Raw genomic sequence first — 26966 nt, forward strand, 5'->3', positions numbered from 1 at the left:
CACGAACCCGTGTCCCCTGCATCGGCAGGCGGACTCTCAACCACTGCGCCACCAGGGAAGCCCTGTAATATCTTTATTTGATGAGGGTTACAGGGATTACGAAGCTGCTCTTCCCCAGCGTGGGCCTCACCATGCGTGACTTGGTGAATGCCATCGCGGTGGCCGTGGTGGAGGTGGCTGAAGGGAAGAACCCAGAACACAGGTGCTGCAGACTTGCTGAAACCAGAGGTGGGTTTTAGAGCGCCCAGGCAGTCCTTCATAAAAATGGTTCCTTCATTTAGCAGCTCAAGGAGGCAGTGAGCAAGAATGTCTACTTCCTACCACACAGGTAGACAGGATGCTACCAAGTAAAATAAAAACCCTGTCCTTCACTAACAAGCTTACTGGAAACAGGACTGACTTCTATGGTCTTGTAGAAAATCAGGGAGCCAGGGTGTCTGCTGCCTTAGGGTTTCAGCTGCTCATTTTCCCTCATGCCTCACCCCACCCTGGACTGTGAACCACCAAGGGCAGGGGCTAGGCTTGATCATTTTCGAGGGCCAATGGACCTCGTATAATGCTGGAGATGTGATAGGTGTCCTATAAACCTCTGCTAAATTGAGAGCAGGAAGAGACAGCCAAAGGTGGAGAAATAAAATGATCAAAAACTGCTTCTTCTTTTAAAAAAAAATACACTCTGAAATCAACTGGGAGTTCTCAGCAAATGCCTTCACGGTATAGGGTCGAAAATGAGCTCGGCATGGGGCATTCTTTTCAGTGGCTTGTTTTAATGCAAGAATCTGGCCACAGTTAAAAGAAAAAAAAGTAGGGACCTCCCTGGTGGCGCAGTGGTTGAGAATCCGCCTGCCAATGCAGGCGACACAGGTTCGATCCCTGGTCCGGGAAGATCCCACATGCCGCGGAGCAGCTAAGCCCATGCACCACAACTACTGAGCCTGCACTCTAGAGCCCATGAGCCACAACTACGGAGCCCACATGCCACAACTACTAAAGCCCGTGCACCTAGAGACCGTGCTCCGCAACAAGAGAGGGCACCGCAATAAGAAGCCTGAGCACCACGATGAAGAGTAGCCCCCGCTCACCACAACTAGAGGAAGCCTGTGTGCAGCAACGAAGACCCAACGCAGCCAAAAATGATAAATTAATTAATTTAAAAAAAAAGTAGCCCTGGCCTACTGGCTGCATTATATAAAAATCATGCTAGGAACAAATGGATATCATAATTAATTTAGGTGTAATGTTCCTACCTTCTAATATTATCAACTCTTAACTTTGCAGGTTAAAACCCAATAATACCAAAGATTTTAAATGCGTAATACCGTAGTTACAATCCAACAAGCTTTTATTGAAAAAAAATTTACCACGGAGCAGGCATGGGCTAGGTGAAAGGAAGGATAAAAAGATGGGGAAGGCAGCGTCTGACTATGTTTTCTTGGATGCTGGGGCAGTGGCAGCAGGAGGAAGACAAGGGCGAATCTGAGGATGGCTTGAATGACTGCGGAGATGGTGGCTGGAGACTGGGAACCCAGGGAGGGACAGTGCAGCAGTAAAGGCAGGGAATGGCTGTGCCCTCAGCCCCCCGACCCCTGGCTAAACAGGACACCATGCGCCCAGACAGTCGAGGAAGGTAAGATCCTTTTCAGAAATCAAGTTGTCTTGAGGGATCAACACAGCTACGCACAACCTAACCTGGACTGATCCATGGGGAAACTCTGTTAAAGGCGTGTATGGCTTTAAATACATTTAATAATAGAAATCTCCTGCCTCAATAACCAAAAAACGGTTTGCCATTAACTTTGCCAAGCACCACAAGTTACATTATAAGTACTCTGAAGGTAAGTGGATATTTTTAAAGTACTTGAAAAGCTGTTTTTTCTTTTCCAAACGTATTCTAAAATAAGGCAGATGATCTTATTAACACCACTAACTTGCATGGCAAGGCTTTTCTCCCCCCGGTGGCATGGGTGATGAGTGAGGGGCAGCCGTTTCTCCAAGTGTCAGTGTCTTCGACGCAAACAGCAGCTCGGCATATTTGTGACTTGATCACAAGACAGGAATCCTTAAGGTCTGAAGTAATGAGGCTTTAGAGTCCAGTTAGCGCCTCTGCACAGGGACACTGCCCGCAGGAAAGAAGCCAGGGTGAGCTGGAGTTGCGGCTTCAAGATTACAGCAGAACAAGTTGGGAAAATGAGAAGTGATTTGCCCTTGAGAGAGGGGCCAGCGCCTGCCATTCTAATTCAGTGCTACAGGAACCTCACGGGAACAGGGTTTAGGCATCTGAGAAGTCGACCTTGCCGGACAAAGGACGACTGCTGAAGGATAAATCCATCACCCTGGCCACAGTTTGAAAGTAGAGATTAGAAAGAGAAGTGAGTGACTCTCCCTTTCTGGTTTTCAGATCGTGGATGTTCTGGAGGCTGGATCAGAGAGAGCTACTCGGGGCTCAGGAAGAAGGTTCGAACCAGCCCCATCACCTCCCACCTGTCAGCAATGACACCGACTGGGACTTCTGCTCCACGCATCACAGCACACCAAGGCCCCAGCACACCAGCAAACAGATGAGACTGTATCCCACTGGTGGGTCTGGAGAGAGTGAAGAGGGCACAGAAGCCAAGGAGGAGGAGAAGGCCACAGACTGTGTCTCTTCCTGAAAAGAGAACAGCCCAGTGCCAGAAGAAGACAGCTCAACTGATTAAGGAAAAAAAAAACAACGAACTCCTAAGCAAACAAGGAGCTAATCTGTGTGTCATCCTGTCTCGGGTTATTCTGGGGAAGAACACTGGAAGTGTGCACAGGCTTTGGCCAACCTGGCTACGGCTACCTGACACCGAGAGACCCCCCAGCTCAGGCCAGGAAACATGCTGTGTCCACCAAGCACACGCTGCTGAGCTACAAGGGAGACACAGCCGCAGACAAGGAGGGCGAGGAAATCCTGGAAGCTCTGGTCGGGCTCCACCACGCTCTGGGGGTGGCCTGCCTCCGGCCGAACCAAGACACAGAGGACTGCTTCAACCTGCAGAGGCAGAGGGAACGCGAAGGAGCAAAAGAACGACATAAGGGAGGCGCCTGTGGATTACGAGTCTCGGAGGAGGACCAAGTGTTGCTTGGGGCAGGGCCTCCTTGGCCATCTGCAGGTTGAACACAGCTCGGGCACACTTTGAAAAGGCACTTGGCAGCATTATTACCGCTGAGGGTGACAGGATGTCAGAAGTGATCAGTCTACAGAAGAACCACACCCAGGCCCGCCAGCACTGGCAGCAGGCTCATTCGACCCGTGTTTCTTCGTTCACTGACTCAGCCCCCAAACCGCAGAGGTGAGCATGTTACCAGCTGAGGCCTATGCCGTGTCTGGAGGGACCCAGCACAGGGAATCTCAGCCAAGTTCACCTGCCAAGTGTGGGGATCACACACGCTACGCACGTGCCCTGTAATGCATCAGCTGACAAGGGGATTGGTAAGAAAAGACAAAAATGATGCCCCCCACCCCTTCCTCTGCTCTCCACCTCCTGACTCTTTTCCTCTCGTTTACAAGAGAGATGGTGGTAGCAGCTAGAATGTTCTTGATCTGTATTCAAAAGTGAGGTACTGGGGCATCCAGAGGAAAGCCCAGTGATGAATTTATCTTTCAGCAGTGGCCCTTTGTCTGGCAAGGTCATCCTTCTGAAAGCGGGGCTTTGGCAGAAAGGCACCGCTGAGGAAGATGGAGTCCCATGCTCAGCCAGATGGCCAGACTGGTGACCGCTAAGGGAGTCAACGGCCCGTCAGGAGGAATTCGCATTTGTGACTAATGTAATTTAAATATTTTAAAAAATGTTGACTTTCTCATTTACGAAAGTAATCCATTTTGGCATACCTTATCTTCCAGTCATACATGAGAGAGACACAGAGTGGGGTGAAGGAGGAGGTGGGGAAGAGAGGGAGACAAAGAATGAATAATGAACTATAGGGAAAGTTTCACATCCTACTGTTTTCCACTCTTTTATTTCCCCATGTCATTAAATAAAACTTTTTTTCTTCAGCTAAAAAAAACTGAGGGGGCTTTCCTGGTGGTGCAGTGGTTAAGAATCCGCCTGCCAACGCAGGGGACATGGGTTCGAGCCCTGGTCCGGGAAGATCCCACATGCCGTGGAGCAACTAAGCCCGTGAGCCACAACTACTGAGCCTGCGCTCTAGAGTCCGCGAGCCACTACTACTGAGCCTGTGTGCCACAACTACTGAAGCCCACATGCCTGGAGCCCATGCTCCACAAGAGAAGCCACCACAATGAGAAACCCTCGGCAACCAGAGAAAGCCCGCACAAAGCCACGGAAGACCCAACGCAGCCAAAAAAATAATTAATTGATTAATTAAATAAATCTATTAAAAAAACAGGTTTTAGAAATCATGATTTAAAGAAATTTTTTTTTTTTTTTTGGCTGCGTTGGGTCTTGTTGCTGCGCATGGGCTTTCTCTAGTTGTGGCGAGTGGGGGCTACTCTTCATTGCGGTGCACGGACTTCACATTTGGTGGCTTCTCTTGTTGTGGAGCAAGGGCCCTAGGCGTGTGGGCTTCAGTAGTTGTGGCTCACGGGCTCTAGAGAGCAGGCTCAGTAGTTGTGGCGCACGGGCTTAGTTGCTCCACGGCATGTGGGATCTTCCCGGACCAAGGATTGAACCCGTGTCCCCTGCATTGGCAGGCAGATTCTTTTTTTTTTTTAATTAATTAATTTATTTATTTTTGGCTGTGTTGGGTCTTCATTTTCTGTGCAAGGACTTTCTCTAGTTGTGGCAAGCGGGGGACACTCTTCATCACGGTGCGCGGGCCTCTCACTGTCGCAGCCTCTCCCGTTGCGGCGCACAGGCTCCAGACGCGCAAGCTCAGTAGTTGTGGCCCACGGGCCTAGCTGCTCCGCGGCATGTGGGATCTCCCCAGACCAGGGCTCGACCCCGTGTCCCCTGCATTAGCAGGCAGACTCTCAACCACTGCGCCACCAGGGAAGCCCGGCAGGCAGATTCTTAACCACTGCGTCACCAGGGAAGTCCAGAAATCACGATTTTGAATGCAATGGCATTTGTTTACAAGGCTTCCTCTGCCATTTTTGGAGAACGGAAGCTGTGCAGACTGTAGCTTCAGGGGCAGCTGCTCCATTGGCACCGTATTCATAGAGATAATTTGCAGGTCAGAGGCTTCTGGCCTGCTGACCGGGCATGATTCACTATAATGAGTCGACATTTATGAGCAAAGACCCACTGATGAGAGCCCACCAGGGGAGCCTGAGACCATGCTTCCCACTCCACCTGTTCAAAGGCTTCCTCTGTCCTTTTTGTGCAGAGTATGTAGGGCCTCAGCCTCACCTGGAGCTCACCTCAGTGCCCTTCTCTGAGGCAAGAGCTGTTGGCTTTCAGAGCTCCAGGCACCTACGCATTGGCCACTGGTCGCTCTACTGGAAAACACTAACGTGGAATCACCACAAGCATTAGAACTCAGAGGGGCTGCTCTTATCTTACCCTAGAGGACACCCCAAGGTCAGAGTTAGGGGCAAAGCAAGAGCTAAAATCTGAATCCAGCTCTATGGCCAGTGCTCTTCCGATCACACCACAGTCGAAAAGAAGGAATGGAAAGGGAAGTGTGAAAATCAGGGTGGGGGTGGGTGGGGAAGAGGGGGAATAAAGAACAAATACCCGCTTGGCGCCACAGTAGCGAAGTCCAAAGGTGTGGAACTGAGGGAAGAAAGTCGGCCTGACGGCGAGGATCTGCGTGTAGAGCTCTGCCGGCCGGGACATGGCTGGGGTGCCCGACAGTAAGATCACCCTCTTGGCAACCTAGAACACAAAAGCCCAAGATGCTGAGATGCACAGAGGACACGCAAGGGACGTCCCCAGCACCCCCAGGAGTCGGAGCCGAGGCCCCCCGAACAGTACACCCCTGGAATCTTGCATGAACACGTTCACTTCCTCGCACTCTGACCGCAGGTACTTCTCAAGTTCATGCATCTTAGATCCAAGGTAGATCTAGATTCCAAAGACACTATGGCTGGCCTCACTCCAGAGCTCTGGGTGGCCACAACCTGGGAACTCTAAGTGAAGGTGCCATGACCAGAGAAAAAGAGCATGTGTGCTCCAAGAACCTCACGGTGTGACCCGTGTAAGAGGCTAGGTGTCACCTCCTAAGCTGCCTTGGCCACACCCTCTGCCCGCATCTACATCAGCACTTAGTCCCTTACACTGAATTCTATCCTGTCTGTCTCCCTCACTAGACTGCAAGCTTCTTGAGATCAAGGACTGGGCTGTGTCCACCTTTGTTTTTGGAGAACGGTGGCTGGCACAAAGTAAGCAATCAATGAATATTCACTGTATGCCTAAAAATATTCACAAGGAAGCTAACTGGTGTCCTACGGAACGTGGAGTAAACTCAAAGAATCCAGCACGGTTAGAGGAAGGGGAAGTAGGGGAGACAGCAGCAGGTCCGAACTTTTTCCAGGATGGATTTCTGACACCCAAGCTGAACCTATGATTAGATAATGACCCGTAGGACCAGCCCTTTCTCAATCCCAGGAGAAAGCATCAGCAATGGCCTGTGTATGCGCCTCTATTTGTTTTCTATAGAGGAAAAAAAAAAAAGGCTGTCACTAACTCAGTTGCACAATGCTTTGAGCCTAAAGATCCCTGATTCAAGCTCATTTGGTAGTTAATAAGGACTTTAAAAGGTGCGACCCGGATCCATCGACCCTACACTCAGCCCAGGCCTGCAGCAGCCTGCTCAGCTGAGGGCAAGATGGGCATAAACAGCTGGTCAATTCCCATGACAGACTTCGGGTTCATCCTACCTCTTACTCAGATGAGAAAGAGGGTGAGATAAAAAAGGAGACACGGGGCTTCCCTGGTGGCGCAGTGGTTGGGAGTCTGCCTGCCGGTGCAGGGGACGCGGGTTCGTGCCCCGGTCGGGGAAGATCCCACATGCCGCAGGGTGGCCGGGCCCGTGAGCCATGGCCGCTGAGCCTGAGCGTCCAGAGCCTGTGCTCCGCAGCGGGAGAGGCCACAACAGTGAGAGGCCCGCGTATCGCAAAAAAAAAAAAAAAAAAAAAAAAAGGAGACACTTCCCTACTGTACTAGAACATGGAGTGGCCAAAGATCACTGGAGGTAAAAATCCATTTCAGCTCTGGGAAGGGACCCTACTGGGGGACTCAGTTGTCTAGAAACAGCTTGTTAACCACTGTAACCTTGAGTTAATGATGGCAGCATAAGGTAATCGCATGCAGTCAATCACCTAGGGGAGGAAATTAGGTTTTCAGATAGATACACTGCCTCATAAAAATAAATAAAGGTACAGCAGAGGGAAGAAAAATGATTCTTCATAAATATACAATATATACCATTCTTTTTTTTTTTTTTTTTTTTTTTGCGGTACGCAGGCCTCTCACTGTTGTGGCCTCTCCTGTTGAGGAGCATAGGCTCCCGGACGCGCAGGCTCAGCGGCCATGGCTCACGGGCCCAGCCGCTCCACGGCACGTGGGATCTTCCCGGACCGGGGCACGAACCCGTGTCCCCTGCATCAGCAGGTGGACTCACAACCACTGCGCCACCAGGGAAGCCCTATATATACTATTCTTGAGATGCACTTTTGCCCTCTCAGAAACTGCCAATACCTAATTCCATTATGACAGGCGAGCTATGAATTTCTCCAGCTATAATTTTCCACAGTTCAGTTACCTGGGCCTTCTAATTTCCTACATGGTTTAATGCAGACTCATTAAAATAACAATGAGCTTCTTGAATGACGCCTGTAGCACCACTTGCCTTGGCTCAAGACCATTTCAATGAAACGGGGAAAATGAATTCTTATCAGTAAGAGAAAATCAGCTCATCATCCAAACCTATTCCCCACATCATCACTGCTGTAGCCTGGGGATGGAGCCTGGGCAGACGCTCACAGATCAGGTGCTGGAAATTAACTCCAGGGTTCTCCGCCCGATATTTATAGGACAGAGTTAACACGGAGTCAGACCTTCCATATACTGTCCAGACTAGGGCGGTGATGGGACCGTTGAAAATGGATGCTTGTGGGTGTTAAAAAAGCAGAGGCAGCGTTATGGAAAGAGAAAAAAGGCCAGCTTTGAAAAGAAACCAATACGGCGTCTCATCTATTATGGAATGACTTAGCCTGCTCAGCCCCAACACGTTTATTGTCATTACTGTCTTCCGTAAGGCCTTTAATTGTGCCCAGTTTCACATGGTTTATATGCCACCCTCTACCCTTGAGAACTTCCAGTTTAGGAAAATATAAATGCATAAAACTACATAAATCAACCCTAAATTGAGCGCCTTACAGGTAACTCTTCTAGCACCCAAGAAACCCACAATGGAACAATGCAAAAAAACGATTTCTATTTAGTGTCAGAGAGAAGTTAGTTGATTCACATGAGCAGGGGACTCTTCCTGCAGCCTGCCTGATCACACTGGGGGTGAGAGCAGACCCTCCAGCGGACACCACCCCCGCTCTGGCCTGAAGAGGCAAAGAGCCATCTCTCCAAACGCAGAGGGACTGGGTTTTCTGTTCTAGGTGCAGAAGAACTGGGTTCAACTCCCTGCTTGCATATCACAAGCACTGCCATTGTAGTACTGTACAAAACATCCAAAACCTGGTGACAAATCCAACAAAAGGGATCAGATGATACACATTCTGACAGATTTATACAACAGAATACTATTTGTAAGAATGAGGTCCAGTTATCAGGAATGAGGTGGCATGATTACCAAGATACGCCATTAAGGGAAAAAAGGAAGGTGCAAAACTGGTTGTAGAAGACTCCAGGGAGGGAGAAAGGAAACACATGTTGAATGTACTGACATGGGCACAGACTCATTTTTACAACTAAACCCCAAAATCCAGTAACTGTGGCTGTCTTCGAGGAGAGAGATCAAGGGGCTGGGGGATCCAGAGGGGGGAGAAAGAGTTATTTTTCACTGTACACCCTTCTGTACTCTTTGAATATATCACCTAGTTAAACTACTTCAATGAACAAGGAAAAGAAAAAGCTCAGACACCTTAGACCACTATGCTCATCTGATCTAGCCAATCGACAGACATAAAAGGACTTTACTCCCACAAAAAGAGAAACAGCTGTTTATTAGGGAAGGATGGTGGGATTCTGAGGGCCTTTCTTCTTCTAAAGAAATAATCTAACTGGTTTAACAATAAAAAGCACTATAAATTAAAAAAAAACCAACACTAAAGGAAACTCAAACACACCTCACTGCTCACAATGGAAAAGTCAGATACCCTTCAGGGCTGGAGTCATGTGGAGAAAAAGACCATGTGATTTGCCCTGAGCAGGAGTGAAGGTGGTGATGCATGGCCAGACTGGATTTCAGAGGCAACTATCAAAAGGTAAAACTACGACCCAGAAATTCTGAGTGGAAGAATTCGTCCTAAGAGGACAAAGTATACAAGCTATGAACATACGGATGATGTTCACTTGCAGAATTATTTATAATAGCTAAACAGTGTCCAACACTAAGGGTTAAATCATGGGACGTGTCCATACCACAGAATGCTCCCAAGCCATTAAAAATGATCTTGCCCTACAGCTGACATGTTAGAAGAATAACCAAACTGTTAACAGTGGTTTTCTGTGTTGGAGGGATTAAAGGTGATTTCAGTTTTGTTCTTTGTAGCTTTCTGTCTTGCCTACTTTCACACAGGTGACCCTTGAACAACACGGGTTTGAACTGTACAGGTCCACCTAGGCAGACGTTTTCAATAGTAAATACTACAGTCCCATACTGCCCGAGGTTGGATGCATCTCAGTATGTGGAGGAACGTCAGATATGGAGGGCCAGCTAACTATAAGTTAAAGGCACGTTAAACCCCCGCTGCTCAAGGGTCAACTGCACATGAAAACAGAACTACCTCGCTTCGCAGCCCAGGAAAATGGTGCTGTAGAGGAAGAAAGATGTCACATTTCCCAGGGGACAACACCAGTAATTTCTTACACCCTAAGCAAAACATCCTCTGCATGCAGCTGCTGTTTCCATTCAGGAAACCCACATGATGTGGCCTATCTCACAGACAGTAGGATATAACCTAATTACCTCATTGTGAAGATCTGCTGAAAACATTTTGACATATTAATTATCAGAATATAGTTCTAAGAGATGCACAAGTTAGAGGAACAGTCAAGTGGTATTAAATTTGGCCCTTCTTTGGCTCTTCAAAGGCATTATTTCCCTTCTACCCAACTCTCCTCTTATTCCCAAAATACCTAGATTCACTCATTTCCTTAGAGTATCTGATCAGTGGTTCCCAACAGAAATAGGGAGGGATAATTCCCCCCTCCTCCCCAGGGATGCCTGGCAAGACCTGCCAAGACAATTTTGGTTGTCACAACTGAAGGAGCCAGTGGCACTTAGTGAGTAGAGGCCAGGGATGCAGCTAAATGTCCTACGATGCCCAGGACAGCCCTGTGGATAACAACGAATTTTCCAGCCCAAAATGTCAATAGTGCCAAGGTTGAGGAACTCTGATCTTGATGGAAATACAGCAGAGAGGTGGGAGGTTTGATGAACAGAATAACACAGGGTGCCTCATCCTCCTCAACCGTGCCAACAGTCCAGCACACGTGAAGTCAATGTTATGGATGACAGTGGCTTCGAGACACCCATGAACAGGCTATATTCACGGGTCCTGTTTTGAAACATTAATTCATCCGAGTTCTATGGCCAATGCAGAGTAATACATACTAGTTAGCAGTTAAAATTCTGTTTTAAATGGGTCACTCTGAAATATACCCAAGATCTGAAAAATGTAGACACTGCTTTAAAAGGTCTGGCCCAGAAGCACATATTTCAGAAACCAATATTTAAGTCCAGCTTGCCTGACCAGGCAATGAGTGCATCAACAAGACAGGTGCTAAGAAGCTTTCCTATTATATCTTTAATGATATCATCTATCTACTGTGCAGTTTCTTTTGTCTAAACAATCAGGGGTATACAGATTTAATTTTAGTTATGGCTGTAAAACGGGAACCACAGTACCAGGGTCTATTAACATTTTTCAAAAGAAAACATATTAAAATTCCCCAAAAGAAGGGTCACCACTTTGGGAAAAACATTTAAGTGTGTCCATAAATGGCTCTCAACCTATAAACATTTATAGGTAATTTGGGCAGAGAATCAAGGTTTTTAAGTAAAGGACCTTTAGGTTTGGAGAGAATGACATAGTCCTGCTTTGGAAGATGTTATCATATTACCTGTTACTCTGAACACAAAACAAACTTGAAATGAGCAGACACTCAAGTGTGTTTTGTGGGGAGTTGGAAAAAATTAATTTTCAAATGCTATTAAGTTTCACCAACATTCAGCATATTTGTTTTCCCTAGCTTAGGTACAACTTAAAGCTCCTTTTAAGCAATAAAAGCTGCAGTTTTAAAATCAGGTGCAACCCAAAGGCCACTTTACTAGAGCCCAAGATAAACATGCGCTTTCGTTTGCTCAGTTCATACAAACCAAAGGAGATTCCCCCAAAGTCACCTGTGAGGTATTTCTACCTTGTTATGAGAGAAAAGACTACTTTTCTAATTGTACAACTTTTTTCCCTGAAGTAGGAAAAAGCTCATCCCAAATAGATGGAAGGAAATTTGGGGGCCTTCCCTCTGTTGGGGATGGAGGGGCTGGGACACAAAATATAGACACCGAAGTGTGTACCACACAAAGCATGGGGCTTATACTGCAGGTCAGAATACAATGCCTTTGGATAAAGATTCAAAGCTGCACTGTACACACACACACACACACACACACACACACCCCCCCACACCCACACCCCTTCTGCTCTGAAACCAGGACTCAAGCAGCCAAAGGCTCAGCATATGTTAGACCACCCCAGAAAAGGATGTGGACGGCTGACCTTCCTGCTAACAAAACAGCCTTAGGGCAGCCCCAGAAAAGGGTATCATCTTACTTATAAAGCAGGTCTCAGCTTTGTGGCGCGTCTTGCTGATGCCCACGGCCTGGTTCTGAGTCTGCACCATGAGAGGTTTGCCCCGCAAGCCACGTAGAAGACAGGCAGTTCCTCCTGGGCTGTTTAGAGGACCCGCTGCTGGAGGCTGTCCCTCTGCCTTGTCCAGGAGGAGCCCGAGGACAGTCCAGAGTGAGTTCCAACCTGACCTGTGTTCTTCAACAGGTCTTCATCTTTGAGAGTGACCACTAGTTCCTCAGCAGGATGTTAGGAAGAAAAACGAATCTGGTACCCAAGTCCTAAGTAGAGGTGCCCTGAGTCAATGCTAAGTCACATCCACGGCCTGCAGCCCTGGACTTGTGGCCCCTGATCCCCTTGGACACCAGTCCAGCCCGAGCAAAATACAGCAGACCTCAGTGCCGAGTGGGCTCAGGCACCAAGTCTGTCCTCAGCAGCACTCACCTTGAGGACGGGCACAGCTGTACGACAGCGGGCAGTCTTAATGTTTTTGAGGAAGTGAGATTCATCCTGAAAAGAAACAGTCACGTAAGTGAACGAGGTCAAATCCTGAGCAGACGGAGAGCGAGCCCACGTCAAGCTTGACCCTGGCACGGCGTCGCACTGAGGCTGCCTCTCTTAGTGCTTTCTCCTTCAAGGAGACGGCTGGGGGCCTGGGCAAGGATCAGGCTCTGGGGCCTCTTCTCTATGACATTGTGAGCGAGTCACTTCATCTCTCAGGGACAGTTTTCCACTTGCAAAGTGGGGCTGGCGACTCCCCTGTCCTGCCCACCTCGCACGTGGCATGGGAAAAACCCCTGAAAGGTGCTCTGCTGGCTTGTAAGATTGCACCGCCCCCCCTGCACAGCACTAATGCCGTGTGCTGAGGACCCGTGTGTGCCCCGAGCTGGCTCAAGGCTCCGCAGCCCAGCCTGTACCTTCTCCCCCGCTTCCCTGAGCTCCCACAGGCTCTGGCTCCCCCATCTCCAAAGGCCCTGGAACAGACTGTAATGATCTGAGTGTGTGTCCGTCTGTCTTACTGGACTGCGGCTCCCCAGAGACCAGGGGCTGACCGTTCCCTCCACACCCGCAGCACACAACCCTGGGCAGGGCCCAGAGCTGCCTGCGGCCTCTGGCTAGCTGACCCAGTAGACGAAGGCACCTCCCTCGCAGTGAGCCCGCTGCCGGGAAACCCGAGGCGGAGTCCCCACTGCGGTCTTGTTGACGTGAGTGACTCAGAGGTCCTCAAAGAGTTTTCTAAAAGCCCTTTCTTTCGCTCCTTCTAGATGAGATGAGCACTAGACAAGATGAGCAGCAAGATCTGGGAGGCCACTGTAGGTAGAGAGTCCTATTTTTAGAGGAGGAAAACACCATTGGCTTTTCCAAGTCACACGTTTGAATAAAAAACCTTTCGTGTTACCCGGAGGCACTGGGTTTCCCTGTTCTGCCAAGAGGAAAAGCGAGGATAAGCTTCCCCTGGAAACCATCCACCGCAGGCTTCGCCCCGGGATGTCTGTCACCTGGACTGGGGGTGGTAGCTGGCCGGATGGGAGTGGGGACGGGAGAGACTCACACGTTTTCAGGGCTGTATTTGTGAGCCATGTAGATACGCTGAGTACTGACAGAGGAGGCTGGAAGCCAGTCTCTCGAGACTTTCCTTCTGGAGTATGAAAGGAGTTAGAAGAAGGAAAGCGGCAGCTAAAAGATGTACCATCACATCTGGGAGCAGGACTCTAAACTCTAAAGCCTCCTTTAAAAAAAAACAACTAGGGTAAAAAGTGCTTTTTTTTTTTTTTGGTAGGAAGGGAGCTTCTTTATATCACCTGGAAGAAAATCTATTAACTGTTTGAACTGCTCATCTGAGTCACGCCGACAGGAGGGCACCAGATGGAGGCACAGGCCCATGCTGTCCAGGCTGTAGCTCCCGGAGCCCTGGGCTGTCGGGGGTTCACATGCTCGCCTCCATCATGGCCCCCCATGGGGAGAGGTGGGCTAGAAACCCCCAGCACAGACCTAGTAAACCACAATTTTTCAAAAAGCGGCCGCCCCTGCCCCAGAAGATCCTAATACGTAGCCAAGGTCGAGAACCGCTATTTGAGAGAAATGAAAGATCACTTCCCTACAAAATAAAGCCAGTGATTTCTATTCTCCTAGAAACCTAGCGAGGCTCCAAGAGATTACAGATATGGACATTCTTGGAGCTTCCAAGCAGAAAGTTTCCCCAGAGATAAAGTACTTAAAGACTCTGCCAAGTCACTTACAATGATGACAACTCTAAAAGGGGGTTTTAGCTGCTTTTCTAACTTGCTCAGGAGATCAAAACTGACAATGTTGACCAAGCCAGCTGTCAGGCGGTCCTTCCCTGTCACCACGACGTTGATGTGGTCTGGGCTCAGAGACGGCAGCCATTGACGGAAGGCCTGGGGGTGACAGGAGAGAACAAAGCCCAAGTGGTGATCCAGCCTGGCAGCTGCCAGCCGTGGCCCCGCTAACCCACCCACCGCCTCTCTCCACGTGGACCAACATTAACGCTCCCTGAGGACAAACTCGGTCTCTTCCCCTCCCTGCCCTCCTGCATTCAGCATAACCTTGTCCCCACGAACGACCGTCGCCTCCCTGTTCCTCCCACCCACCCACACCCCTTTGCTTTCCACTAATGGGACACTTCCCTCCTCGGTAAGCAAGCCCTTGTTAGCAGTCGCTTTGGGGTGTCTGTGGATTCCACTTCTGTGACCTCTAGCTAGATGACAAGTTTCTGCGAGGAAAGAACGCAACTCTTTTTTTTTTTGCGGTACGCAGGCCTCTCACTGTTGTGGCCTCGCCCGTTGCGGAGCACAGGCTCCGGACGCGCAGGCTCAGCGGCCATGGCTCACGGGCCCAGCCACTCCGCGGCATGTGGGATCTTCCTGGACCGGGGCACGAACCCGTGTCCCCTGTATCCGCAGGCAGACTTTCAACCACTGCGCCACCACGGAAGCCCAGCAACTCTTTTTAAGAGGAATTTTATAAAGGAGTATTTAGCAGAGCCTGGTACACCAGAAGCGCTGATGATGATGAAAATGTTCGGTGCTTCCTACAAAGGCACCTGCTTTCCCCAGAAGTCTCTCCATCTCTAGCCAAAGCCAGTACCTGGAGCCAGTGGACAGCCACCAGGAGCCTCTGTCATTGGCCGGGGTCTGGGTGCTCCCAGTGAGCCTGGGCTGACACCATTCTGATTCCGGGAGCACTAGGCCAGGCTCTGTCCTGCTTATAAGCCTCTGACCATCTATCCTTCCCTAGAATTTCCGAGGGTGCTGTGGGAATCTAACGTGTTTTGAACTGTTAGTTCCTAGAGGCTCTGGCACAATTCAGATCACAAGGACAAGAAGAGAGGGGGTACTCTTTCGATATGCACTTTTCTTAAGGCTTGCTTTCTCCTGGGTTGGAAGGGCATGTCTGGGCGTCAGGCCCCCTGGCTGCAGGCAGAGCTGCCTCTTCCCCAGGAGCAGCTCACGGGGGCTTAGTAACAGCCTCGGCACGAGGAAGCTGACAGCCACCTCGAGCAGCACGAAGCTGGGAAAAGCTACGGATGATGAACCATGTCTTCCATCCTCACCAAGTTTGCTTAAGTAGAGTTTTATTCATTTCATGGGACCACTCTGACCCCTGGATTTACGGGAGACAAAGCTCATAGCTGAGTGATAATACAATGGTCATGTCAGGTTTTTCTGCCATAAAGGTGCCCGGTAGACTATGAACATTGTGCCCACACCACCTGCTACTGGTGTGGGCCCCAAGCCCAAAGTCAGGAGGTGCGACCTCAAGGCCCCGGAACGGTTCCTCGCTAGCAGCTAGCAGCAAGCATGGCGATTAACCTCTTGGAGAGGCAGTTTTCTCATCTGTCAATGGGGTTAATATCTTGTGTCTGCTGCACACGGCTGTTTAAGGATTAAGGGAAATAAAGGAAGTAAAACTATTCTGAAACTTGTGGGGTAGAGGTGAAAGGTGTTCTTCGCAGGGGCACCGGAGGTGCTCAGGAAGCGTCTACTGACAGACGGAAGCAAGTCTGAGCTTGGTAAGGCCTTGCCCTTCCTCCCTAAAGGCCTAGCCTGATTCAAACCCAGAAAACCAGGAGCCTGGCCTCAGCAGGCTCCCTTCCTCCTCCAGCTGAGACAGATCTTTCGAGCTCCCCAGGTCCTGTCCCCAAACTGTCGTTTGATGACTCTGACTCTGAGGAAAGCCTTCCTCGTTAAAATCACGGCACCAGGAGAGCTGACCTGCTCCCAGGTGAAGCGCACGGAGGACGGTACCACCACCAGGAGCGGCCACTCCTTCCGGTAATAGGCGGCTATGCAGATGGCTTGGATGGTCTTCCCCAGGCCCATGTCATCAGCGAGCAGCAGGCGGCCTCTTTTCGCTATGGCAAAACTGAAAGCAGACACGGTCAGGACAGAGCACACGGCGCGCTTCCCAGGGCGTCGGTTAACCCGCCATCGAGCCGCCGCGTGAAGCCACACGGCTGCTCGGTGTGGGCCACCGGCTCGCAAGAGACCTGCTCCACCGGGAGGGAAGCCACGGGCCAAACAGGGGGCAGCGTAATAATAACCAAGGAAAGACTACAAACAGGGACAAATGTAGTCAAAGGGGAGGGAGCAGCTCTAGAAGACAATTAGGTCGTGGAAGCCGAGGGAGGGAGTTTCCAGTAAGAGGAGTCACCCTCTGCCCGGCGCAGGCGAGGCCCAGGGGATATAAAGGAAGAGCGTGGGAAACAGTCCCTAACGGGGGGCTGGGAGGGGCATGCTTGTCACATGAGGGATCTGCCGGGAAGGGAAGAAAGAAGAGACGGTGGGGTGGAAAAATGGCTTTCTCAAGATCAGAGAGGACTCTGTACGCATAAAGCTGGCAAAGACAGAAAATGCTGGAGAACAGGAGGATGGCCAGAGAGAAGGATGGAGCAAGAGTGTCTGTCTAAGAGGAGCACCGACCTCAGCCACGGGTCTCATTACCTAGCAGCCTCCAGGGCCCCCAAGCCCTCCAGGGCAGCAGCCCTTGCTTACAGTTTGTGAATAAAGCACGGAATTATTATTCTACTCCTTCGGAGCCCGCCTGGCCTGGGCTGGAATCCCAATTCCACCACCTGGGAGCCTTGTGCCTTTACGCAAGTTATCTGACCTCCTCGCGCCTCCGCTGTCACGTGGAGTAACGACGAGGTCTTCCCCAGAGAGTGTTACGGGGGCTCGGGATGTTTAAAGCACTTAAAACAGCGCTTGGTGCCGTCGTAAGTGCTGGGGAAGTGCTTCCCTTATAACAACTATTCCCCCAAAGGAGAAAAATCACCAAGACACAAACAGTGATGGTGACTTGCTTGACTGGCATATGAATCAGAGAAAAGCTAAAAGGGTCCCCAGTGCCAGATGCCTGGTCTCCTGCTGCAAACACAACTCCTCTTTCGTCGGAATTCCCGAAGAACGGATCACTGGCTCAGGAACCTGATAATAAGCCAGTCGACTAGCTCTTCCCCTTTCCTTCTCACCCAGAAAAGACAGAGAACGGCCCCTCTTCTGACCAGCAGCCGCCATGGCCCACAAGAACTCCGGGCTGCACACGGCCTTTCTGAATTGCCTGGAAACGGCGTTTCCGCCCTTCAGAAGCCAGTGCCCAACGAAGATGGGAAAGTGAGCAGCGGGTCTGCGGGGGGGCGTGAGCCCAGGACACCCAGGCTCAGCAGACAACGAGCGTCCTGTCGTGGTCCCGGCACTTCTCTGTCCTTCCAGCTGCCACACGGCCCACCCGGTGAGAGGTGGTGCCTCCTCCCCTTCCCCTTTGCCGTGGCCACCAGACCCCTGCAATGAGGGGGAAGGGAGCCCACCCTCCCCTTGTCAGGCCGACCTTGGTGAAATCTTCCGGACCATTTCCGGGATCAACTCAGACAGACACGTGCAGAGAGACAAGTATAAAAGACTTATTTTTTTACATTACTTTCTGATTTACAAAACTGGTGGTCAGGATGGCCAGGGGCACCTATGCAACAAACCAGGGAGGGCCTTTTGTTTCAGACTCCGAGGTGTCGCAACCATTTACAACGTCTGCACGGCTTCCTCCGCCTGGTCATTCCCAAAGCAGAACAGACCCTTGAATTTCATAGCCTTTCCTTTTACTCTGCCTCGAGGTAGTCCAACTAAGGAACAAAGTGATCACAACTGAGAACAAAGATGTCACCTGGATAATAGAGAGACAATCACACAGCTGAATGCAGTAGTTTGGTATTACACAAAAAACGCTGCACTCATCATCAGAAGATAGGATTTCAGCCCCAATTCCACTTTTGGACACTGAGCAGCTTTAGACAGAGGACTGTCTTCCTTGGTCTCAACTCACTCCTCTATTAAAAGGAACCGTTTAGATATTAGAGCAGGCTGACATCTATCTAAGAGATTTTGCTCCGTATATTTAAATGAGTTTCCAGTTGTAGTACTTACATAAAAAAGCAAAACAAAAACATGGAATTGACAGCCCTTCCCTTAATACCAAACTCCTCCACTTCAGGGAATGAAAGTTAAAATCTGGAATTAATGCAAAGTTTTGAAGAAAGGCTGCAAGTACCATTAGCAGTTTCAGAGCCATAGAGAAAAAGATAGAAACAGCTGGCTGTGCTCTGGCTCTGATGTACATACCCTGGGGTGCCTCGCACCCACCACCTCCCAGCGTGCACCGCATGTGCCCAAGGATCTCCAGGGGAGCCATGAAGAACCTGGATTCTGAAGACGGGGGCTGCCCAGGAGCTGGGGGTGGGCAACCTCTCTCAGCATTAATGAAGGAGACGGAGGAAGAAAGATGAAAGGGAAAACCCACCTTGAGCCTGGGTAAAACAAGGCCCAAAGGACATCTCAACAGATGAAAGAAACAGCAAAGTGTTATCTAAGAGAGATGGCAGCTGGAAGGCAAAGGAAGAAAAGGGTGTGGGCAGGGCTGGGACCGTGGGGATGCAGTGAGGTCCCACTGTGCCCAAACTGCACCCGGAGAACAAAATCCTACAGAGACAGCAGCCAAGCTTTAACCAAAACACCACAAGTGGGCTGCACGCGGGCAGGCTGCCTTCGTGGGCCATGTCCATTGACAATGTAGGTCCTGCCTTTGCATGGGGCTCTATCTCTAACCACACCACCTGACATCAGATCGAGCTCTTATTATTTCTACACGGAGCCTCTGCCCTCTCCTCCACCTCCCATCTTTCTACTAGAAGGCAAATTCTGGGGCAAACCTGTCGTTTTGTTTCTCCTAAGAAACTCCGGAAAAAGGGACAGGTCAGGACACGGGCTTATCTTTTTTCTTTCTATCAATATAATAAGAGCACTTTCTTTTGGAAAACGACCACCTTACACTCTCAGTCCAAGTAATTGGGGTGAGGCAGCCCCTACCCTTTCGCTCCAGGGATGGGCCTGTCACCTGGTCTCACCAGTAAGACCTTCGAGCCCCCCAGGACACAGTGACCGACCAGTTCAAGCATCAGCACCAAATTTCAGATATTTCAGTGTGGGACCCACTAGAAAAGAGGCGCTTCCGCTGGGCTGCAGAACCGATGGGTGCAACACGGAAGCCCCTGGCTGCCCCTGCTGCCACACTTGAGGAGCACCTGGCTGAGAACAAAGCAAACTAAGAAGAAAGCAGAGATGAGAGGGGTACAGAGTCCTGATGAGCTCTTTAGAGACCCCGGGCTTCCTATTACATGCAATGAGAAATCTCTTTTCTTACACTACTTTGAGTTGGGTTTCTGCACACTTGCAATACAGAGTCCTCATTAACTTATGGAATTTGAAATCAGTGGTTACAATCAGGCTTTGGTGACAGCACACCTGGGCTGTTTAATGCTAACACCCAGATGCTTCTAGACGGCTGTGAAAGAGGGGCATTCATGAAAGAGGGAGCATCTGAAGCCAGTCCGTGGTGAGTGATCAGTCTGAGCAGGAGAGAGCAAGAGGAAGACGGATGAAGAACCTACTTGACTCCAACTCTCTGAAAGGGCAGCAGGCTCGACACCAGCTTGGAATCCACTTTGGACAGGTCTGCCTCAGGGATGTCTGCCACGGGACACAGAGACGTCTTCTGGAGCTGAGCGGCGAAAGCCAGGGTGAGGGTCTTGGGCAGAGGGTCCAGCTGAACTTGTGGAAGGCAGCGCACCCTTTCCACTAGAAAGCAGAACAGAGGTGTGTGAATTGGAGTGTTAATTTCTGGGGGATTTCTGGGGGAAAAAGAAGGGGCTTTGAGATACAAAGTTCAATGGCTGGAATTCTGCTGCATGCCATCTCCTCCGAAAAGTAACTGGAGAGAAAAACTGGGTGCAGACAGATGCATGGCAGAGAACCAGTTTTCCCTCTCCATTCCTAGTGTCTGCAAACAAGAGGGCACTCATTAATGCAAAATTGATCTTCATGGCACCACACAAACACCGGAAGGAACTAAAGTGTTCTTGCGACCGATCTATTTTTAACCTCAAGTCATTTAAAAAAGTATCTTAGTATTCCCATTCAATAAATAAGGACCCATATTCTTCAAAAATCAGTCCAGGAAAAGCAAGGCCTAAAATGAATAAATCTTGTCCTGTTTCCATTCTCCTTATGTTTTATTTTGGTTTCAATGTTTGAGAAGATGGAGAACTTTAAGCTATATGCTGTCAACAGGCAAGGAAGCACTGTGGTCTATGCAGAGAAGCTGTTAGGTATTTCCAAGAAAGATCAGTAGGACAGTAGTGCTATTTACAAACAACAACAAAGGGCAGAGTCCACGCAAAGGCCACCAACTGACAACAATGCACATGGCCCTGCACACTTTTGACCTTTTCCATAAGAGAATAAGCAGCTTCTCTTGAGAGAGGTGAGTTTTACAGGTACTGGCAAGCTAAGGCCTTTTGGCAAATCAGTCTATTACTTGTTCTGGTAAATAAAGTTTCACTGGAACACAGTGGTGCCTATTTGTTTATGGACTGTCGTTTACTGCTTTCATGCCATAATGGTGGACCTGAGTCACTGGGACAGAGACGGCATGGCCCATGAACCTAAAATGTTTACTATCTGGCCCTTTACAAAAAAAGTTTACCAACCCCTGCTAAGCTTAGAGTCTAAACTACTACTAAGGGTGACCATGACTCTCTTTCAATTAAAGCTTATATTTAGGGGTCTTTACTTTCCTTCCATGTGTGCTGGTTCCAGACCCCAATATAATGGATGGAGAAATCTCTTCTAGTCAGAGTCTTTAACCCAGGTGGGAAATGTTTTGATTCCTTGAGGAAAGACTTGCTGCAAACTCAAGGTTAAGTCTGAATATGATGAGTTATTTAGTATCAGCAACCACTAGCTGAAGCAGGATCTACATGGAAATAAAAGAATCTACATGGAAATAAATTGGATCTACATGGAAATAAAAGAAAATCAATTTCACTGATTTTTCTTTTTGAAGGAATTTAGCTTCACCTGATTTTAAAATTAAGAGGGAATAAAAAAGCCCTTTATTCAATAGAGAAACAGAAAAAGAAGAAAAAAAACAGAGATATAAATAAAACATAATTCTGGGGGGCGGGGGACGGCAGGAGAAGACAAGTTAAAAATTAAAAAGTTAGAGAAAAGAGGATAGACCTAGAAATCCCTGGTCGTAGAATTAGCGTTAAACTTCTAATCACAGCCTGCTGTCCTACAGTTGTAGCTTTCAAGATGTTCTTCCCTTTCAACATTTCCTTTGAAAAATCTAATTAGAAGAGTTACGAGAGTGACCATTGTTTACAGATCCTTGATTTCTCTTTATCTTTTACCTTTTCGGGGCACCCTGAGATAGTCATAGTAACCCACCAAGGGGCTAACTGAGTTCTCCAGGAATCCAGGAGAAGGAATCACATAGAGAACTTGTGTCTATTTCACTGCTACCCGATATTACTTGAAATTCTAAGGTTGTCAGTTCTCTATTCCAAATGGTCACAAGGTATTCCAAAAGTCTTCTGCCATAACCATCAGCTGGCAATTGGAAATACTGATGTGAATATGGAGGGCTGAGCCATCTACTGCCACCTTAAATTGCCTTGCCTTTTCAGTATATTTAAATCCATCTCTCTCTTTCCCTAAATATAGGTATCAGTTATTTCTGGAAACAGTTTGCATGAATAGAATCACCATGATAAGAAATCAGGTACGGTTGATGGCTTAATATAAAAGAGAGTGTCCATATTGATGCAGCAATACACTGCATGCTTCCAAATTAAATCTGAGCGTGCTGATTTCTGCACACTTCAAGAGACTGAGCACCCCATGTGCTTTCAGAACCCATTTTCATTTTAATCCTAGTGATCTTCAGCACTCAAATACCTAATGAAAGCTAAGAAAGGGCTGAGGATCTGGCTGCTGAGAAACACAGTGCTTTGTAAGCATTATGTCCTTTCAGCCACTCAAGAGGAAAAAAAACCACTTTCTACTCTGTTTCCTATCGACTACTATCTCCCCAAATCCTATGCTGCTGGTTCAGTCAACTGAGTGTGTTTCTGGGGCAGCCTCTATTTGCTGTCAACGACGACTCACTGCTATCCCTTCCCTGTGCTGGAAGACGACAGGAATGTGCAGTCTGGCTTCATGAGTCATAGAGAAGTGTTTCTGTAAAACAGCTCTCTGGCAGAACGCTACCGGGCCACACAGCAGAGAGATGTTAACGTTTTCAAATAGCAGCTGACAAGATCATTGAGGGGGACGAAGAACCCTTCTGGACTGTGACAGGTCGGGGGAAAACAGACGGCTTTATGCCAACGTCACTGTGGGCACGAGGAAGCAAGTCACTTAGAAAAGAGGGAGGAGGGGCTTCCCTGGTGGCGCAGTGGTTGAGAATCTGCCTGCTAATGCAGGGGACACGGGTTCGAGCCCTGGTCTGGGAGGATCCCACATGCCGCAGAGCAACTAGGCCTGTGCGCCACAACTACTGAGCCTGCGCGTCTGGAGCCTGTGCTCCGCAACAAGAGAGGCCGCGATAGTGAGAGGCCCGCGCACCGCGATGAAGAGTGGCCCCCGCTTGCCACAACTAGAGAAAGCCCTCGCACAGAAACGAAGACCCAACACAGCAAAAATAAATAAATAAATTAATAATAATGTTTAAAAAAAGGAAAAAGAAAAAGAAAAAAGGGAGGAGGATCGCTCTGCGACTGGCCTGACCTGGAGACTAGTCACCACGTTAGCAGTCAGCGCTCACATACTCAGTTCTCACCGTCACTTCTTAATCAGTTTCATACACACGTGGTCACTAGCTCAGGCCAATAATCTGATTTCACATACGAGACCTAGGGGTGAGGAGAGAGGTGCAAATTCCCCAGGTTTACAATCTGTTAACAGTGGAGTTGGAACTAAACTGGGAACTGCAGTGTTCTGCAGCCCCTCTTCACCTCAGCTTCTTAGTTCGTAGACCTGGGCTTCTAAGTTTCCTAGTGGGTCACATCACAAACTCAAAATTGCAATTTTAGTCAGACTTCATTGTGACCCTAACAAGGCTCCCGACAAGGAAAACAACTGTTTTCCTTCTCTGGGTCCAAATGTTTCCCAATCTATGAAATGGGGAGAATCAGTCTTATATTCTATGAACTCTTGACTCTAGAATTCTTAACTCTACACCCATGGAATTATTAATATCAAAGGCAAAATCTTATGTGTGGCTGTTATGTGCATTTTTCTGGGTGAAGAATCCATTGTTTTCAGCAGATGTTTCAAGGAATCTATGGCCCTCAAGACTTGGAACCATCATATAACGCTACGTAAGTTGCAAGTCATGGTTTTTCAACATTACATTCATCTGCTAGGGCTGTAAATATCCTGCTTTTTGTTGCTCCATAAAAGTCAAAGCCTTTATAGCTCACATATTTATATGTCTTTCTGTGGTTGAAAGACAAAGGGGTGAGAGGGAAAAACTCACTCCTACCGCTCATCAAAAATTCAGCTTTGGCCAAATAATCTGCTCTAAGTCACGAGTTCCAAATAGCAGCAGCCAAGGGGTCTCAGATCAACGTCAGCCATCCTTCCTGCTTCAGCTAGTGGTTGCTGATACTAAGTAACTCATCCTATTCAAACTTAACCTTGAGTTTGCAGCAAGTCTTTCCTCAAGGAATCAAAAGCTCTTCCCTTATATTTAATTTCTGTCAGTAGGGCAAATATGGATTAAACAGCCCATTTTTTACTGAAGGGACACATGGGACCCAGAATATTGAATTACCTACCTGATGCTGCATACATAGTAAGTCACATAAGGAGACAGAGGGAAGAGACCCTCTTCTTTAAAGCCCTAGCCTGGTGGGCAAGACAGCCAATGTGGTGGATCCCCACTCCCAGCCCCACTGAGCTGGAGCATGTCTCTCCTGGCCAAACCCTGGTACCAGAAAGTTCTCAGGGGTCAGGCAGGAGGAACCTCCATTGTGCCGGCTGCACACTCACTGCAGAATATCGACAGTCTGGAAGATGGGTAACAGACTGGTATTCCAGGACAGGCTGAGCTATGACCACACCCCACCCCCTTTCTCTAGCATACTGGAATGCATTCACTGCCCCACCCAAGCAGAGCAGAGAAGAAAAATGATAAGGCCAAACTGGCTTCTCCTTCTTGTAGTTACATCTGTACACAAGGCCCTTCCCTTGGTGAGACTCCAAAGCGCCTATTATACACTGATGTGCCCCGGCCTTGGCTTCTGCCTCTGGCAGAGCTCAGCCCATGATGAAGCCTGTAACCACTAAGGCCCTCCAACTTTCACAGACCATCTGGTTCTAGAAGTAAGCTGAGAGAGCCTGTTCTTAGAGGGAATCTAAAGTAGCTTCCATCTAAGCTCAGCAATCCTAGCTTGCCTCTGATTCCCAAAATCCACAGACCCTCACTTCTAATACTTCTATGATGGGTGTGAGGTTTCACAGGCCTCAAGAATTTGACTAGTAGCACCTCACCCTGACAGAAGATGAGACCCGGCATTTGCCTGGGCTGCTGTAAAGCCGCCATCCCAGAGCCCAGGGACATGGCTGCCCGAGACCAACTTCACCTTTGCTAGTCATGTACACAAGCATGCGAAGTTACCACGGTGGAGGGGAGGAAGGAGGTGATTCTTTCAAAATACATTAAATTTAAGGCACGTAATTAAGGCTTAACAACAGCATGATATAAAACCAGCAAGGTGGTCAGCTCACTTAGTTTACTGTACTCTTCCAGGAGAAAGTTCCACTTCCTGGTCTTGACATCTGCAATGACAAGAAACAAACAGGCAAACATGACACCCTGCCCTCCTGCAATGTCACCACACTTACTCATTCATTCCCTGCTTTCACAAACCCCCAGGAACCTCGGGTGATGTGGCTGATCTTGTGCCCCACACTGAGGACACAGAGATCGAGAGTACCAGTAATCGAGGCTTTCACAGAATTCGGGGAGGAAAGACAAGCAGACATGAAGACAGCACTGGGCTGTAAGCGTGGTGATAAAGGGAGCTACGGGGACACGGGACTGGGGACAGCCCAGCAAGTCAGAAACACCCTGAATCTCCAAGGTGGGGATAATATTGTAGCTTGCACTTATTCACTGCTTACCTTAAGCCAGGCACAGTGCCAAGAGACTCATATGCACCATCTCATCAGTTCCTCAATACGCTATAAGCTGGGCACCGTTATTAGCTCCATTTTGTACATGGAAAACAAGCTACATGTGGTCAGTGTGGTTAAACAGTCTATGTTCAAATCCCAGGTCTGCCGCTTCCTGGATGTGTGACTTTGGGCAAGTTATGCAAACTCCCTGTGCCTCAGTTCCACATCTGAAAAAGGAGCATCCTATAGCCCCTGCCTCACAGGGCTCTTGTGAGCATTACATACAATTTAAATGTAAAATGCTTATGAAAGAGTTTCTGGCAAACAATGCACTCAAAGAAAAGGTAAACAATGATAAATTATTATTATTATTCCATCTTCTGATTAGTACGGTGTAGCATAAACTACACATAATATTAACTAAGAGGGGTGAGCATCTGGCTACCCAACACTGACTAATTACTTAGGTTTTCCTACCAATCGACCTTCTGAGAAAATCAAGCAAGCTTCAACTCAGTTAAGTGCTTTCTGGGCAGCAAAAATGAATTTTTCTCTGTCTGGTCATTGAAGAAGCAAGGCAGTTAGGGAAAAGGCATCATGGATACTTTGAGTCCACTTCAGGAAAGAAGCAAGGTGGCCCAGGTGTAATCTGACAGAAAGACCAAAAGCAGACCGACTACTCTTGATGTGGGAATAGTGCAGGAGACCCTTTCTGACAATAGCTTGATCCTGACAGTGGCAGGGCAGCAAATGGGAAAGTCTGTGAATAACTGCTATGGCCAAAAAAAAAAAAAAAAATCCAGTGATGGTGTTTTAATGTCTAGGGGCCTGGGCAGGGTTGGGTGTGAATATTTTCACTGTTCTCGTTCCTCCCCAAACAGCAGAGCATGTCAGGAGTGTGATTTCAAAGGCCACAGGTCAGAAGACACAGGTCATTGGTACTTGCCTTTTGAGGGCCACCCCAAGCGGAAGCTGAACACCTGAGAGGCCAGGGGAGGCAATGTTCTCTGGACTGAGGCTGGGCCCTGCACATTGTGCCTAAACCCTACTCACCAGCCTGCTCTCACCAGTCAAAACTCTCTCCATCTAAGGGATAAAAATGCAACAGCCAGCATCACCCGCTCCTGAAGGAACCCCGACCTTGATGAAAGCTCACTGAGCAAGTCATTCCACAGAGGCCTGCTCCATGATGCTGCCTGCACGGAATGTGTCAAAGGCAGGAGGTTTTAAAGGTTTGCTTTCTGCTTGCCTAGGGAAAGCTAAAACCATTTCAAGAATGGGAATACAAATCCATAAAAGCCACACTGTTTTGTAAAACAACACGGCCTAAGCTAAGAATGAAACCCAGGTGTTCAGAATTCTTCTGCTCTTTATCCTGATGCGGCAGCTTTTGAAGAACCTCACAAAAAATAAAGCAAAACTGCTTTGCTTTAGCTGGTGGTTTTCAATCCTGGCTGATTATTAGACTCACCTGAAGATTT

The 26966-nt window shown here is 48.6% G+C and overlaps 1 protein-coding gene and 1 pseudogene across 2 annotated transcripts in view; one reads left to right on the top strand and one right to left on the bottom strand.

Annotated features, from left to right (window-relative positions):
- The window catches only part of SMARCAL1 (SNF2 related chromatin remodeling annealing helicase 1), a gene marked incomplete at its 5' end in the record, with an annotated part of 50650 nt that overhangs the window by 17915 nt on the left and 5769 nt on the right, over positions 1-26966 (bottom strand). Inside the window, 6 exons of the mRNA XM_079709888.1 lie at positions 5661-5801; positions 12398-12463; positions 14194-14352; positions 16189-16339; positions 19911-20097; positions 25096-25146. Coding sequence (XP_079566014.1) covers positions 5661-5801; positions 12398-12463; positions 14194-14352; positions 16189-16339; positions 19911-20097; positions 25096-25146 — 755 coding nt within the window. The remainder of the gene's footprint in view (positions 1-5660; positions 5802-12397; positions 12464-14193; positions 14353-16188; positions 16340-19910; positions 20098-25095; positions 25147-26966) is intronic.
- LOC307056940 (tetratricopeptide repeat protein 23-like) lies at positions 132-3318 on the top strand (annotated as a pseudogene). Its single transcript has 2 exons — positions 132-202; positions 2399-3318. The product of its transcript is annotated as a tetratricopeptide repeat protein 23-like (transcript).

Source organism: Hyperoodon ampullatus (assembly GCF_949752795.1).
Source record: "Hyperoodon ampullatus genome assembly, chromosome: 8".
NCBI classification, from domain to species: Eukaryota; Metazoa; Chordata; class Mammalia; order Artiodactyla; family Ziphiidae; genus Hyperoodon; species Hyperoodon ampullatus.